A 17,755-nucleotide genomic window follows, 5' to 3' on the forward strand; every position below is an offset into this window, starting at 1 on the left:
TTTGTAGTTATTACTGGTCACACAAGCAGCTGCATGAATGTAAATGTATTCAACATGAGGCAAACACAGGATAATGTTAGCCTTACATAACGTTAGCATTTCATAACATTAGCCTTTCATAACGTTAGCCTACTCACACAGTTTAACTATTGGCGACAAAGTCTCTTCTCTAAATGTGCAGTCATGTGACCAGTAGTTTAAAACTGACTCATTCTGGAACCACCTTAAACCTTACCTCAGAATTATGTATTCCATGAAAGTAGGTTCTCTCCATATGTGTCACTCATTTGAAAGACGTTTATTCTGCCTTTCTCGTTCACATTTCCAATAATTGCACACCTTATAACAAGACGTGCAGTGACCTGTCAATCAACTGGGGTGGAACTGGCACCTGAGGTGTCCAATCAGGTTCCAGAGGTGAACAGCGCCAGTTAGCAATATTTTCCTCAGCATGACCCGCCCTACTTCGTCTCTTATTGGCTCATCAGTCCTCATGCCTTAAGTTAACTAATCGAATCAGTGAAGGTATGAAGTACTAGCCAATTAGAGGCAGAGTGGGGCGGGTCATGGCTTCACCATCCTAGGGGAAAAAATGAGCAATTTGGCTCAGATACTACTGAATGGTGCACATCAGGGGGATTTAGAAGTGGGTATACGCAATGCTGACTGAAAAATAAGTAGGTATACTCCATATACCGCTGTATGCCCTGGACTAGACCACTGGTCACAGACAGTGGTGGAGAATCCCAGCTCCATAAGGTAAAAGTCCTGCCATGTATTGGTTCTACCTGTTGACTTAACACAGGTGATTCCATTAATTATCCCATGTACCTGGATGAGGAGTTGTGCCCATCAAAATGGACTGGTTCAGTGAATGGCTGGAACAAATACATGGCAAGACTTTTACTTTATGGAGGTAGGATTCTCCACCACTGGTCACAAACAAGCAGACAGTCAGACAGGATGAGCAGGAGAGACAGCAAAATGGCCTCGGTTGTTGTTTGCCTGCAAAAAGCCTGAAAATAAACCACTTGGAATACATCTCTGGAATGGAAATTGTGTTTTGTTTCGGGTTTTTTTTGACTGCATAAACCACAAACCCATGGTGCATCTAGTGGTTTTTTGAGTTATGTTAAAGTCTTAACTTCAGTCACTTTTAAGTTGTTAAAATTTGATGACAAATAGCCGCTACAGATAGAATTGTTAAGTTTTAATTTCTTTTAGCTTAGTTTGGATGAGTTAAGATCAGAGGCTGCATGAGCTCATAATTCACATCATAGTAGTGGTTTGTCTTCTGTGTTTTTACAGAGTAGAAAAAAAAATGTCCAAAACCTACAGTGACTCCAAAACCATGGTTGCTTTAGATGACAGTCTCCTTTTCTCTCTGTTGGAGGCGACCCTTTGCTCTTTAACCATGTCCTTCACACACAGCACATGCCTGAAGGATGAACCTCTCTGCACAGCAGTGGACACACAGTTAGAGTCAATTCTTCGAAACAAACAGTGAGACACCTGCCGCTCAAGCAAGAGAAGAGAGGACGAAGAGCCAAGAGTGGAAACAGAGCTGAGTGTTGTTCTTGTTTGATCAGCGAGGGTGGATTAGCAGACTGCTGTGTTCCTCAGAACCTCCATTAAAAAAGAAACTTGGACGGCCAAAGCAATGATATTTACTTTAGACTCTAATGAAATCACACCTCCTATCACGCTGTGCACCCTGGGAAGATGAGCAGTGAAAAAGAGCTTTCACAACGCTACTGATGCTCTCAGCTGGAGCAGATGTTGTCATACAGATCAAAATAGAATCAGAAGAATGAGACATTAGCAACTGCTGGAGTGTTTGGACACTTCTGGTAAGATCATGTGATTTCACCATAACTGTCCATTTATCATTCTTATTTTACAACCTGATTTATCTGATGTTTATTTTTTCTGTTGACTGACTGTTTAATCCATGAAAATATCAGAAAACTGTGATTAACACTTTCTTAATACTTGCTTTGAACACATTAAAACTAAAAGAGACTTAACTATCATATTAGAATCAAACATATAAATCACCTGACAGTAACAGTAACCTCAGAAATGCCTGGATTAGTAGGTTAAAGTCAGGATCAGGATGAATTTTAATGTCCCACACAGGAAATTTTGTCTTGTACAACAGTTCACACGCATTTGTTAACATAGAATAAACAAAACACACTTATGAGGTTTGGAATCAGCATAATCACAATCATGTAATGTACCTAGCCTACGTATTGCACCTTCCACTCCAAGGTAAAATAAATAAAGTAAAATACAACAGTGTAATTGCATTCTATAAAAAAAAACATTCTTCCATTTACACAGTGTCAAGGATAAAGGAATTCAAGTAGTTATATGATCAATATGCAGTGTAGTCAATCCAATTTAGTAGCAAAAATGTGGTTTCTGCACATGTCAAAGCATGCTTCCCCTCTGGAAAACAATCTAAAAAAAATTGTGAAATCTTCAACATATTTCTGCAATATTCTCTGAAGCATTAGTTACTCTAATTGTATCAATTTCTGCCATTTGACCAGGCCCTCAAAGAGGAGATTTTATATGGGACCACTATGGATAAGTGACGGACAAATAGAAATCCTGCTACCAAACCAACTGTGGTGGAAGATTCTTTACTGAAACGAAGTATTAATACCGTACTGCATATACACTCCATTTCCAGCTGAATTCTGCATTCAAACCCTAACTTCAGTACAGGAAATATATGTAATACCAGCAAAATATAATCATTTCTACAAGATCATTAAACATTTCTTTACTCTGAGAACTAAATCACCCTTTCATGAACTCAGAAAAACAGGCCAGGTTGTTTTGTGTGAACGCATCGTCCACAACAGGAGTTTTAAAGAATGTATTTAGCTCAAGCAGAAGTAGGATTTTACACTCAGTTCATAAAAACAAATTTACTAACATAGTGTTGAAAGTAACTTTAACTGAAGCTGTCAGATGAGTGTAATGGAATTTAAGTATATAAAGTAGCAGTCAAATGAAATATTCAATTTAAGAAAGATTAGCTGGTATTAAAATTGTTTAAGCCTTAAATAAAAGCAATTTATGCTACATTTTACCACTGAGAGTAAGCAGAACACTGGAAAAAAATCCAAGTTTTACCAAGTGTATTTTTGTCATTTCTAGTCCAAATATCTCATCACACTTAAAATAAGACATAATCACCTAAAGAGTAACTTTTCAGTGAGATATAAGAACTTATTTTCAGACAATAGATCTGGAAAATCTTATTACAAGAAATCTTACCAAGATAATTTTCACTTGTTCCATTGGCAGATTTTTTTGCTTGAATTAAGCAAAAAAGTAAAAATTATCGTTGTAAGATTTCTTGAAATAAGTTTTATAAGATCTATTGTCTAAAAATAAGTTCTTATGTCTCACTGAAAAGTTACTCTTTAGGTGATTATGTCTTATTTTAAGTATGATGTGATATTTTGACTAGAAATGACAAAAATACACTTGGTAAGATTTTAATTTTTGCAGTGAATTGAACTGGGCTGGTGCAGAGCTCTTCCTTCCTTGGTAATCCTTTCATTTTATCATATCACACATTAGTCTCTCTGTGACCCCGATACTACAATGGGCCTTGGCGAGTAAACCTCTGAACAGAATTTTCAGCCTACACCCAAACCACTGGCAACAATGATCTTTCCAAACACTAGTATCAAATTATTAGGTCTTATCTATTTGCGTACATGAACACACAATGAGGTGCTTGCAGGTGTGGCCACTTCATAAGATGAATGCTTCAACATTCACAGTTTGGCTCCATACTAAGTAGACCTAAGACCCTTAAAGGAAAAAAATAAAGGAAAAAAAATCTTTTTTTTTTTTTTCCCCTTTAAGGTCACTTCTGAGCAAGTGGCAAGGATGTTCACTCCAAAAAAATTAAGTCCCTGCAGAAGTATCTCAAAGTTATTATAATATTACAGTCACTGGGTTGGCTCAAAAAAGCATTGGACCCTATAGAGAGAAATTTTCTTTAAAATTACAGATAGAGTAATTTTAGCAGTCTGATTTGGAATTCCTGATAACTGATTGGGTGCTCAATCTTTACAATTTCCCACCATTAATAAGATCTCAGAGCAAATAGAAGCATGTGATGAGTCAGGCTTTGATTGACAGGTCAGTTTAACAGCTCACTCACTAACCAAGAGAGACTTATGGAGGTTTGATGATTCAGTACAACACATTTGTCCTGACAGTTTAACTGCAGTTAATTCGCTAAACAAACAGAATGGTAAAGTGACTTTGTTTTTCATTGTTTGATAAAGTCTAGTGTTTTACTGAGTTGGTAAGCTACAGTTTAGAATTATCTCAACTCAGACTCCTTGGATTCTAAAGTTCTGCAGATTTTGTCCAAATATGGTCACTTCTGGATCCAAAAAGACAACATGGCAACCAAATCACAAACAAAATAGGAGTTCAGAAACCACAGTGATGTCACAGTTCCTCCATTCACTAATTAGAAACAGTTCACAGAGTTAACGACTGACCAAACTTAACTTTGCCGAACACTTTTTTAGCTAATGTTACATGAAATTTTCACTTTAACTATGTATAAAAATGACTACATGTTTCCAGTCGATTGAGGAGAGGGCAAGAAAGCATAGCAGTTATTTTTGTGTTGAATATTATGTGACCCAATTACTATTCATTAGGCTGGTAGGGTACGGTATACAACACCTCAGCCTGATGAAATTTTCTTTCTTTCTTTCTTTCTTGCCAATAAAAACAAGGAATTTCACCTTGGGTAATAAAGTTTACCTGTACCTGTTTCTGTAACTGTAACTGTATATGTATACATGTATATATCATTAACTGACTGACAACATTCAATAACAAATGAAAAAGTTATGGAAATGAAAATACAAAATAATAATAATTATTATCCTCTACAGTACTGCACAGGTGTCAAACATATGGCCCAGGGGCCAAATCCAGCCCACCAAAGGGTCCAATCTGGCCCGTAGGATGAAATTGTGAAATGCAAAAATCACACTGAAGATGTTAACAATCAATAGTGTAAAAATAATTTTACTTACACATATAAACGAATTAGATCTCATTTGGGTCAGACCAGAAAAATACTGTCACAATAACCAATAAATAATGACAACTGCAGAGTTTATCTTTGTTTTAGTGTAAAAAAAAAAAAAAAGTAAAATTACATGGAAATGTTTACATTAACAAACTATCCTTTTACAAAAAAATGGGAATAACCTGAAGAAATATGAACAACGTGAAATGTCTTGAGAAAAGTAAATGCAATTTAATCAATATTATGTGCATTTGTAATTGTAATGTAAGTTGTAATGCACAAGTGTAAATGATAAACTGATAAACTGAGGCAGAATATTGTTAAAACTGCACTTGTTTTTCTTAAGACATTTCAAGTTGTACATGTTATTCAGATTTTTAAGGAAACAATGTAGATATAAACATTATCATAATGTAATTTTACTTTTTCCACTGGTATTATTTTACTGGTCCGGCCCACTTCAGATCATACTGGGGTGAATGTGGCCCCTGAACTAACATGACTTTGACACCCCTGCTCTACTGTGTGAGAGTGGGTGCTTGAAAAGGGTGGGTATTTTTGGGTTTGTCTTACTGCAAAATGTGTTGCATTATTGTAACATGTGTTATTTATTCTTTGTGCCTGGACCCCTCTCGAAAAGCTATTCAGCCTCCCAGGGCGTCCCATTTCACATAATATAAATGCATAATGCGATGTTTTACACTTGGTTCTTTTAATACTGTAGATATGTGAATAAATAAATGAAATGAAGTAAATAATGACTGAAATTGTTTAAGTGTTTATGCTCCGTTCAGTATGTTGAGTATTGTTGGTTTTCCATGAATAACTCTGTAATTTTACCCTGTTTCTCAGGTCGCTCCATCAGTAATTAAAGCTGCAGTTCTCCCTCCATCCTTGAGGTGGCGGTATTTAAAACGGCAGTGTCGCCCCGTCCAGCTGCTGCCCTCGTCACTGCAGACTCCTCTACTTCTCCGACTTGCTGTCCTCTGATTGGCTGATCTCAGAGACAGTTCCTGGTGCGTATCCTCTTTGCAGCGGTGTGTGTTTTGTATTTACGGATGCTGTAGGAGCTTATTTGGACTCTCGCTGTCGGTTTTGTCCCCAGACTGTAAACTTTTACCCGGTCATAGATGGCCCAGTGCCCCGACGATGCCAGCGGCTGCTCCGCGCTGAACGGAGGGCAGAAGAGGCGGAGGAAAGTGGCCGTTATCACCGGCATCACCGGCCAGGTAATATACTCACTCCTCCTTCTGTCTACATCCACGGTGCTTAAATGCATCTGACACTTTCTGACAGGAAAGTTACACTGCTGTGCTTTTCTTTCACATTTCCTACCGTAAATCCTTAAAAAAAAAAAAAAACTTTGTTAGAAAATGTGTTTCTGCATAACAGACATGTGTACCCCCTTTCCTGTCAGTGTTGAAGCTCCATGTACCAGTACACCTTCTGTTCCCTTCCTGTATCCTGGAGTTTGAAGTGCAGTAAAAGTACAGGTTGCACAGCAGCTGTCGAGTTGCCATAAACATTGACATCACTTTTATAATTGCACTTATTTACTCTAGGAAATAGAGTTTTCATTCTATTTGTTATGAAGTTTTTGTAGCTGCAGTCATCTTCTTTATGGTGCTTTTATGCAAAGGTTTTGTCGCACTCAAAAATGTCAGTCTGTCAAAGGTAAACCCACTTTAGTTGTCTTTTGTTATTAGTGGACACATTTAGAGTCCAAGATGCGATGAGACCAAAATCTCATATTATCCTGATACAGGTCAGTTACACTGCTGTGATTTTCTTTCACATTTCCTACCGCAAATCCTTAAAAAAAACAAAAAAACAAACAAAAAAAAAAACTTTGTTAGAAAATGTGTTTTCGCATAACAGACATGTGCACCCTCTTTCCTGTCAGTGTTGAAGCTCCATGTACCAGTAAACCTTCTGTTCCCTTCCTGTATCCTGGAGTTTGAAGTGCAGTAAAAGTACAGGTTAACAGTCTATCTTGCACAGCAGCTGTCGAGTTGCTATAAACATTAACATCACTTTTATAATTGTACTTATTTACTCTAGGAAATAGAGTTTTCATTCTATTTGTTATGAAGTTTTTATAGCTGCAGTCATCTTCTTTATGGCGCTTTTATGCAAAAGTTTTGTCACACTCAAAAATGTCAGTCTGTCAAAGGTAAACCCACTTTTGTTGACTGTTGTTATTAGTGGCCACATTTACAGTCTAAGATGCGATGAGACCAAAATCTCATATTATCCAGATAACGGTCATTCCACATTGATTTTATAGTACATATTATATTACAACTTTAGCAAATAAAATCATAAAACCATTGCATGTAAACACTTACTTGAGAAATAGAAGGTACTAGCTAAAACAGGTTTGCATTTTCTTCATTTATTTATAGCAAGAAATAATAGGATTAATTGGGAATCTTTAATTAAACACATAGCAGAGTGAATTGTAAAGGTATTTTTATGGCTTTGTTGTTGTACGCTGCACTTTCCCTCTCTGTGTCAGAGTTAGGCTATGTGTTAAACACACCCAAACCACAAGCATTTGATGTAGGTCATGTTTTGGGTCTGACCTCCTGGCTTTATCTTTGGTGATCAAATTTCGCCTTTTGTTCAGAATTGACACATTTAGTTCAGCATTCATGCTTCTTCATATTGCTAGTGTTTTATCAATGGATAGTTCCATCCTGCTTCTCTTCCAGTTGTAAGAACACACCGTGCTGTTCAAATGACACCTCCCCCCTCAAAAAAACCCAAAAAGTCTTAGTAAAGGCTGTGATTGTAACATTGAAATAAGAGATAGAGCAGTTATGAAGGGAACAGTGATTTATTTATTTATTTTTTAAATCATCTTAGGATACATGCCATTATATCTCACAGACTTGTTAATAGACTATGCTTTCATTGTCTTGAGCCAAACAGAAGCTGTGCCTTAAGGTGTTAACTCTGTCTCTAAGTCACAAAATCTGATAGCCAGAGTAAGGGAACAACACCTCTTTGTGACTCAAACATACAAGGAAGTTAGGCTATTTGGTTACACATTACTTAATTATTTCTTTTCCATTTACCTTGCAGCAGAGCAGCAACACTAAGTAGAACAGGAAGTAGCCTTTGAGTCAGGTTTTTGGAGAAATCTGTCAGGATCCAGAATTTTTGTCAGACCTGAGTTAGATTGTTGGTTATGTGATATAACTTAAACACCTACACCTGCTTTACATCATTGGCCAAAATGGAAATAAACCTTCAACTTTATTCTATGATCCTTTTATATTTTTCTTCTGTAGTTTTGTGTCATTTGATCTAGATATACTTCAACAAAACTAAAGTCAGAAGGTCAGAGAATGTTGAGGTTAGGAAATGTTCACAGTTTACTTATGACTAAAATGAGTAAATGTGTGAGTCATCACCTGACTAACTGCACTGACATATTTGTTCCACGGGAAATGTTCATTTAAGCTCAAGAACACAGATGAAGTAATACAGTAAATATTACAGCTATCATAGTAACAACTGATGAAAGATCAGCTATATTGTTTTGCATCTAACTACTGCCTCTTGTCTAGGTCGCCATTATGAATGAAAAATAGTTCTGACCTACATGGTTAAATGAAGGTAAATAGATACATTAATAAATACATATATGCTGTACCACATAGATTCTGGAAATCAAGGAGAGTTATCTGAAGCTGAATATGATCTCTGCAAAAGACATAGGTCTGTTTATGAAATGATTAGTTATGTTTATGTGTTATGTTGTGATAGCTTTTAGTTTTCATGATTTCTTACTACTGTTTCCAAACTTAATGAGATTCCTGCAAAGATTATTCAGCAATACACTCTCATTGTTTTGTGAAGAATTCATCAACAAGCCTAATATATGGCTCTGTTTTTGTTTCCTGGTCCTTTTCTTTTGTCAGTGTTGTCAACTCTTCTTTTTCTTTCTTTTTTGGGTCATAGTTTGAGGTACATTTTCTGTGAGTAAGTTACTTTAGCCTACACGTCACATGACTAGTGTTACATAATGACAATGAGTATTAAAGTGAGCATATATCTTTTGTGTTGTCATGCTCTGATGAAAACTCTTCGGTGCTGAATTACATTGACGTATCCATGAGGAAGTAGAGGATTTTTACAAACCTGATCAGACCACCTGAGACTGAACTCTGAATGGTTTTCTGTACATTGTACTTTTTTTTTGGGGAATACCTGCTTTTAGTCATTTCTGACAGTCTTTGTTCCTATTCAGATTTTTGTGTCATATTTGTGTACCTTTCTTCCCTAATGTGACAAACATGAACAATGTGACTTCAGTAACAGCATGGCTAGAGGCACAACTGTGGATGAAGACCTGCTCATAAAACTAAGGCAGTTTTATGAGCATTAGCCTTTACCATCTGTTACTGATAGAAATGTCGGTCATTACAGGTGATATTTTGATGTTTGGCATTCATGTGCATCACTATAAAATAATGAGCTCTTGTGGAAATACTGATATCTTTATAATACTGTGTTTTTGTTCTGCAAATAGAGAAATGTCTCTACTATACACTGATCATCAGCTCTGCAGAACAGGCCTTACTAGAAAACAGGAAGTAAATGAAAATTGTGTCAGTAGTTAAATGACACTACAGTCATTGATGATTACTGTCACATTACTCTTAAGGCTTTGTTTGCTGTGGCTTCTTAGCCAGAAGGTTTAAGTTGCCGTCATTGTGTCAAGTAGAAAAGACTAAAGGACTTTGACCTCACTACGTCATAAAAAGCTCTGCCATGAAAGTTCAACACACCCTTTTCTGTTCTCTGTTCTGGGCAGAGCAAATCCAAAACTGAATTTTGAGAGGATTTAATTTTTGTCTGTATGAGTCTTGACAGAAATGAGCATTAGCTGAGTGTAAATAGACAGAAAGTAAAACAGTAGACATGTAGAATGATTTCAGGTGCAAGGGTGGATGGATATTCTCCGACTGCAACCCTGCAGAGATGACTGTCAGAAGTCTTGGAAAGTCATTTTCAACCTTTCACATTCCTTCCTCACTTTCCAAAGCTCCCTCTCCCCCTGCCCTCTTTAAGAGAAAACAAAGAATAACAGTGTTAATCATTTTTATTCTGCCATTTGCACTGCAGAGCTGAATACTGAGAGCCCATGCAGGCATCTGGATAGACCATCTAACAAGTCACTAGTCAGGGCCAGGGGGTCACACTGATGCCATAAATTGCCTAGGTAACTACTGTCCATAAATTTTAAGGCAGCATGCTGCTTAGCATGAATATTTTTGACTGCTGTCTCAGTGTGAAGTGCTGGTGTGAGAGGGTGTGAGTTATGGGAGACCACCTGAGTGCCAAGGCCACGCTGCAGAGTCGGGCAGGGCTTCTGGCTGATAGTGCGTTTTTATGATCCGGGGTTATAAAGAGGACAGGTTCAACAGTTAAACTTTACTTTGGCTTTGAGGTTCACACTTTCTTTCTTCAGCTCCTTTGGTCTGGAAAACAAAACTGTACTGTGATCCGACCCCTTGAGCTGTTTGATGTTCATCCTACAAGCCCCTTTTCTTCGTCTTTTCTAGCAATTTGATTCACTTCTCTCATTCCTTCCTCACCACCTTCCTCCAACTCCACTGTTAGCAGCACAGTATAAACTTTGAGGGAGTGCCAGCAATAATAATCATAAAGCTCAGAATCTGAGCGCACATCTCCTCAGTTGCTCATAATGCCTCCTGATGGCTCCTTCAGGACTGATTCCCCTTCTGAATGAAGCTGCGAGTTCAGCTGCTGTTTGCGTCAAACATTTAAAGTAGTTTTGTTAACAAGTGAACTGTAACCTGCTCAGATTCAGAGGTGGACTTGGTATAAATCGAAGTCTGTGTAGCTGACAAAAAGAACACAAAGGTCATTTTCCAGAAGTGTGCTGTAGCTGAAGCTTTTTCTTCAGTCGTTTGTCATCAGGTTGTCCTACACTAACAAAGTGTAATATGCTTTCACTTCATTGTGTAATAATACCTGCCAATAGGTTGTTTGCAGCCAGGTGATGTCAGTTCACAGCACGAATTGCAGGCCGAGGTTCCAGGAGTGATTTTCTGCATGTAAAGGACAGTCAAAGTGTCTCTTGCTTGACATGTTTTACCAAAAGGGAGATCTTTTATCAAGAAACAATAGGCTATAGTACAGTCCACATGTTCCTGTAAACAACCTATGCCAATATTAGGCTACATCAATTCTACACAAACATATTTAAAATCTTCCTTATTTCATACAAGAACATAATTCAGTGAATTTTTTTTTCCTTCGTGATAAACCAAACAAGTGGCGTAATTTAACTGATGTCATCCCATATCACCTTGTTAAATATTAAAAAATCTGAAGGGTTTATCTATTTTTTCAGTTTTTGTAATAAAATAGTAGATATTGTGCTAGCTATAACCAAAAACAAGCATTGCACTATTAGCAGCTTCATTTGTAACAAGCTGAAGCTTTTTGACGGTCTGTTTGCGAAGCCTTATGAAAGACCATTGCATTGGTTGCAGAAATAGAAATGTGAATGTAGGTATATTTGTAGGATGAATATGTTAAATCATTGGAGGAGCCAACAGTAATGCCAGTGTAGTTTAAAGTTTGGAATGTTAATTTAGCTTGATTAAAATGAAATATGTACAAATAGGTTAGATGGATATTACATAATACATTATACTTTCATCAGAAAAAAGTCCAACTAATGCATTTTACAATAATATTTGTATAATATGTAATAATTTGCTAAAAAATGTCAGGTAATTTATTGCATCCAGGATGGTTGTTACTACCAAATTAAGTGAAATTTTATCACATAATCTCAGGTTGTTACATAATTCATTGTTTTTGTGCAATGCGTTGTGCGATGCGCCTGACGTTCGACTCATTACCCTGTGTGCGTTGGTGTGTGTGTGTGTGTGTGTGTGTGTGTGTGTGTACTGTGGTCTGTGATTAGGGCTTCATTAAACTCCATCAGGCCTAACTGCAGACCAGTGGTGTGTTTGGCAGCTCCTGCCTGCGGTTTAAAGAAAGCACATTAAAGTGATTCATTTGGAGTTTCTACACAATGACAAATAAACGTACCCGTGGCTGTGAACTCGGTGTTTACACAAATACACGAGGCCTTCAGACTCACAGACTTAAGCTGTTAAGTTTTTGGACTGACTCTAAATCTGGACCATTCTTTCTCTGTTTTTTTTTTTTTTGTGTTAATCTAAACCTATGTTGTTGGAATCAGATCTCAAGGATGTGCCACTGTTTCATGACAGTGCACTGTTCTGCCAGCAGGGGGTGTTAAACTCATAGTTCTGTGTTAAGTGCATAGACAGTCACAGATGTTGAGTGCATTTGCTTTGTATGCTTTTGTATTGACTGTCTTATTTTATTCAAACTTTAAATAACATGTGTTTTGTAGTACATAAAGGTCAGCAGCAGATCAGTTAACACTCTCCCTTGATATCCGTTCATTCATTCATTCATTTTCTGAACCCGCTTTATCCTCACTAGGGTCACGGGGGTCGCTTGGAGCCTATCCCAGCTACATAGGGGCGAAGGCGGGGTACACCCTGGACAAGTCGCCGGTTCATCGCAGGGCTGAACATATAGAGACAAACAATCACTCTCACATTCACACCTATGGGCAATTTAGATTAACCAATTAACCTATCAGTGCATGTCTTTGGATGGTGGGAGGAAGCCGGAGTACCCGGAGAGAACATGCAAACTCCACACAGAAAGGTCCCGCCCCCGTCGACTGGTGTTGGAATCGAACCCAGGACCTTCTTGCTGTGAGGCACGAGTGCTAACCACTGCACCACCGTGTCGCCCCTTTGATATCCACTATTGTACAAAAAAACCCAAAAAAACAAAAACAATCCACTATAATTGCATATTAGTTGATACTGTGTTTTATGTACTGTATGTAGAGTTTCTTTTTTTCTGACATTTTTTTTAGCCAATTTTTATCATTTTAACAAACAAACAACAAACAGTGCATACATCGGATCCATGCAACCTGCCGACTACAAACACAAACATCATTATGTTTACAAAAAGAAAAAAAATTATACAAAATGTAGAAATCTGAGCATCCACCTTCAGAAACCACAGAGGTAACTTTTTCAAATGTTTGCATTGTCCTCCAGTAAATTTAGATTCTTAGCATACACAATGAAAGGATTACAAACACGTTCAAATGACTCCTGTTTGCCCTTAAGAATATAGGAATTTTTTTCTAGTGGAAGGGTAGAAAGCATCTGCCGTATCCACTGACTAACAGTTGGTTTATGAGTTCTTTTCCAAAATAACGAAACATTTTTTAGTATATCTTTTCCAAGTATTGCAGTAAAATTATTGATCTGCTCTTTCTGGATGATGTGTTATTATATGTGATATCTTTAGATTATTAATAGTGAAGGATCGGTGTTGTTTCAGTGTAACTGTAGTAGCTGCTGGAGGCGGATGTGCTGTGACATATTTTATATCCAGTTTATACAAATGGACACCAGACACATCTGAGCATTCATCACATAATGTTTAACGACATACGACAACAATCTGTTTTATCGGATGTCCCTTTTCTGTATGCAGATTTTTAGTGATATATTGGATTATTTAAACATTTACTGAAATAAAACCAGGAGTAGAGGATAAAATCACTTATTGGTGGAGCAGATAACAACTGATAGACATCTGAAATGGGAACAGATGGCACACTACATGTCTGGAGTCATAAAAGTTGTAAAACACCGGCTTAATCTTTTACAATGTTTGTTTTAGAAGTTAATTATTCTCTGTATTAAATCCTATCTTCAAAGTAAGTAAGGCTCCACCAATGGTCAACAGTACAGCTCACTGATGTTCTGATCATCTCAACAACAGACAGGAAGGCTATAAATAAACAGTAACTGGCCTATAATGTCCCAGCCCAAGATATATGTAGGGTCTGAGGTGTAAAGGTTAGAACAGAAGGAGGATAGAATAGAATAGTTTAAAAGTTTAACCTTGTAATAGAATCTAATAATTCATAGATCCCCATTCCACACACAGAATACCAGACTGTCACATATCTGGAATGAAGTTAATGTTTTATGTTTGATGTTTTTGCCTTGAGCACAGTTATAAAAGCAGAATCTGACATGATCAAAGACTCTCTGGTTACTAAAGCATATGATGAAGGTTGACTGGAGTTGATAACGATGAACACTTCTGATCAATGGACGTGGTTAACATTTTTCAGTCATATGGACAAATTTAGTCGAACAACGAACACTGTTTTTGCTCCTTTTACCCTTTCTTCAGCTCTTGCTTCTTTTTTCTTTGTTAGATTATGTGTTAATATTCCCAGAAAATTTTGTATTTACTAATAGAACCAGTGTTTCTATTGCTTTTATTTCATCCTCTATTTTTAATGAACTCTACTTTTGCGTGTTAACTGTTGGTATGGCCTTTTAATTTTTACTTTTAACAATAGCATAAATAGTTTTTTAAAATCTAACATCTTAGACAAAATGGCAGATGTAAATCACACTCAAAGATGCTAAACAAGGACAGGAAGAAATAATCCGACAATTAAAAGTCTTTTGAACAGAAAAAAACAAATTGCACCAAAAAGCTAAATTGACTACTAAATTGACTTCTCAGTGTAGATGCTGAGTTCTGACACCTGTACCTTTGCACCAGGTTTTGTAGTTATTACTCCCCCTGCTGGCATTGCTTTACTACTGCATCCTTTAGATCTCAGGAGGAATCCAGTTACAGTTTTTTGGAGACTCGAAGATGAACTTACCACTTCCAAATCCTTAATCAAAATGGCTTTTTGACAACAAAAATTCTATTTTAATTAGTCTACCACAGCAGCTCCATCAGCCTAAACCTTAAAAACCCAGAACTATTTTTTGGCGACTTCCAAGTAAACTTTTCTCTACATTTATCCTTTTCTTAATGATTTTTTTGCTTTTTATTTTAATATTATCCTCTGTTTTGATTTGTGACTAAAACTGTGGTATTTTTCGGTATTTAATTTGCTGACTATATAGATTTTCATGAAAGCTCAGAGTAAAGTCAAAAGTTATTATATCAAAACAGATAAAACTTTTAAAAAAAGTGTTTTTTTTAATCAAAATCTATTAAATTCAGTCAAATTACATGGGTTTTATTGTCCTCTGAAGATGCAATGGGTCATATCTGATGATGATAAAAAGCTGAGAAACTGCATTTGATCTGAATTATTTAACTATACGGAGAGGATTAGTGGTTCAAAAGTTATTAAACATCTTATATCAGTGGATGCCCTTTATTGCAGGCGGCTGTTGTCTTTTAGGGTTGATGTGTGTCTACTCAATTTTTATTTTCATTGAAGAAACAAGGAAGGTAGAATTACAGCAGAGTGATGTAGCTGGTCTCTGGTGGGGTGGTAAATCGATGACCATGTTCCAAACTGAAGTGACCCTTGAACTGATGTTCACCCCCTGGCTCTGAACCAGCCCTTTGGCCTGTGTTTAATGTACCTGCAGAGTAAAGAGGCATGGGGTTGACCTGGCAGGTGAGCATGTAGTTGTTTGTGTATATGTGTGTGTGTGTGTGTCATTCCCCCGGCCCCACCGAGCGTCCCCCTCCCCGTAACAGGAAACAGCGAGGTGAGGCCAGGGTTTATGGGCTAATACAGCCTCAAAGGAGCCTCTTGTTTTGAAACAGAGCTGCAGCTCTTCAGGCTTGTTTTCCATATTGGTCTGGCGTGGAACGCTTTGACCCTGGCACAGGGGCAGGAAAACATGACACCGGCCGGCCAGGGCTTTGAACGCTGTGGGGATGGGCGAGGGGCTGCCAGAGCCTGTGCCCATCTCCCCTCTGGGTTAAGCCCAAACAGGTTAGGCTTCAGTGCCAAATGACCAGTGGGTGCTCAATGTGCGGATACACATGAAAACAAGGAATGAAAAGTGTTAAAAATCTATAAAATAAACCCTGCTGTCTTTAATTTGTCAGGGTTGTTGCATGTTTGTTATTTTATTTAGAATATAACATTAAAACCAAACCACAAAAAGATTTGCATAAAAAGAAAGGAAAATATTCAAAAAGGAGCGTGATGAAGTTTAATTTATAATCTCCCACCCCCTTACCCCTTCCATGTAAACAGTAAACACTTATGGGATGACAGAAGTGATTCTAATCACAGCAAAACTGATCTATTTTGTAATGGTTATCAATTTCAAGCACTTGGAAAATCTCATACTGCATTTCCTGCACTCTAAAAAACAATGTACTGGTTTAAATTTTAAAAAATTGAGGTAACAATTTGCATGGATCTTTTTAAGTAATGCCAATGAGAGTTTAATTTAAGTATATCCAACAAGCCTCTAATTGTCACACTGACACAATTATGCTAATACTACTAACATGAATTTCTTAAACATGTATAAGCAAAATTAAGTTGAAGTAACATGATTTATTGAATTCAAAATTGTGTAAATGTTGTAAATTTAGCTGCAATAGCTATTTATTTTTTCCCTACGTAGTACATATGTCCAGAGGTCTTACAATTTGCTTCTTGTTTTGTCCGTTCCTACATTGCATCATGGTACATCTATATTCTGAGCCACAAATGGGAACTAATGACTCCCTGAAAGGACAGAAGAGCATTTTGAACACCACTTGCATCATAACATCCAATATGGTGGTCGAGTTTTGGCCTCAGTAGTTCCCTATACGTCAGGATCCCAATGCCGCAAGTCCAGCACCGGTCCAGGAGAGGGATGTTCACAAAACCAATTAGCAGGCTTACACATGAGGAAGATGGCAAAACCTCTCACCACTGGAAATCATGAGGAGACCATTAAAGATTAATGGTGTCTTTTTTTGCCGTTTTATCCCCAGTTCAGTCTTTGTTTTTTTTTTTAACTTAGTCTTTTTAATATGGGTATTTATCATGGGAGAGATTTGAAAAGGTCAGAAAATGATCACAAAACATCATACCCTTAAGTTGAGATGAAGTTGGTGTTTTGTTTTGTTTTTTCTGAGAAATGCTCCACATATTTCACATATTTTGTCACCTTCCGCTACAAGACACTCACTTGTACCTGATACATCAGCAAAATATTCCCAAATGGGGCTTGTGTTGCCTTTTGTTTTGTGTGGATGGGTTGGTACAACAGATGTGTGATGTGCTGCCATCTACTGCTGTAAAACTGGTCCAGCTTAGGAAAACAACAACCCCCCCCTCCACTTAAAGATAGGTTTCAAGCTTATTCTAATAATAAAAGGACAAAAAATAGGTAGGAAATATTAATATTTTTTTTAGAAAAAGTTGACATTTTAAGCACTAAAGAGCTAATTTTAGAATCTAAATCTACAAATACAAAATAGAGGATTAAGTGTTTTAGAAAATGAATGAATGAATGGGAACATGAACATCCAGCTACAGTTCAGCACCATTCACTTTCAATTGGTTATCAATTGTCTAAAGCTTTGTATTATACTTTAATGAAAATGTTTTTGCAGTATGTATTATTTTATAGGTCAGTCAGTAAAAATGACAAAAAACAACAACAAAGAGATGTCTGAGATGTCTTCTTGATTGTTCTGTGTTTTCTGTACAGCATTGCAGCCCCTGTGCGCTATTGCACACGACTACTTTCCCCCTGGGGACAATAA

General features: G+C 37.1%; 1 protein-coding gene across 1 annotated transcript in view; it reads left to right on the forward strand.

The window, feature by feature from the left end:
- The first annotated feature begins 6,097 nt into the window (after positions 1 to 6,097).
- Positions 6,098 to 17,755, forward strand: part of gmds (GDP-mannose 4,6-dehydratase) — a 247,147-nt gene continuing 235,489 nt past the window's right edge. The window contains exon 1 of the mRNA XM_030132937.1: positions 6,098 to 6,318. Coding sequence (XP_029988797.1) covers positions 6,220 to 6,318 — 99 coding nt within the window. The 5' untranslated portion in view covers positions 6,098 to 6,219. The remainder of the gene's footprint in view (positions 6,319 to 17,755) is intronic.

Source organism: Sphaeramia orbicularis, chromosome 4 (assembly GCF_902148855.1).
Source record: "Sphaeramia orbicularis chromosome 4, fSphaOr1.1, whole genome shotgun sequence".
Taxonomy (NCBI): domain Eukaryota; kingdom Metazoa; phylum Chordata; class Actinopteri; order Kurtiformes; family Apogonidae; genus Sphaeramia; species Sphaeramia orbicularis.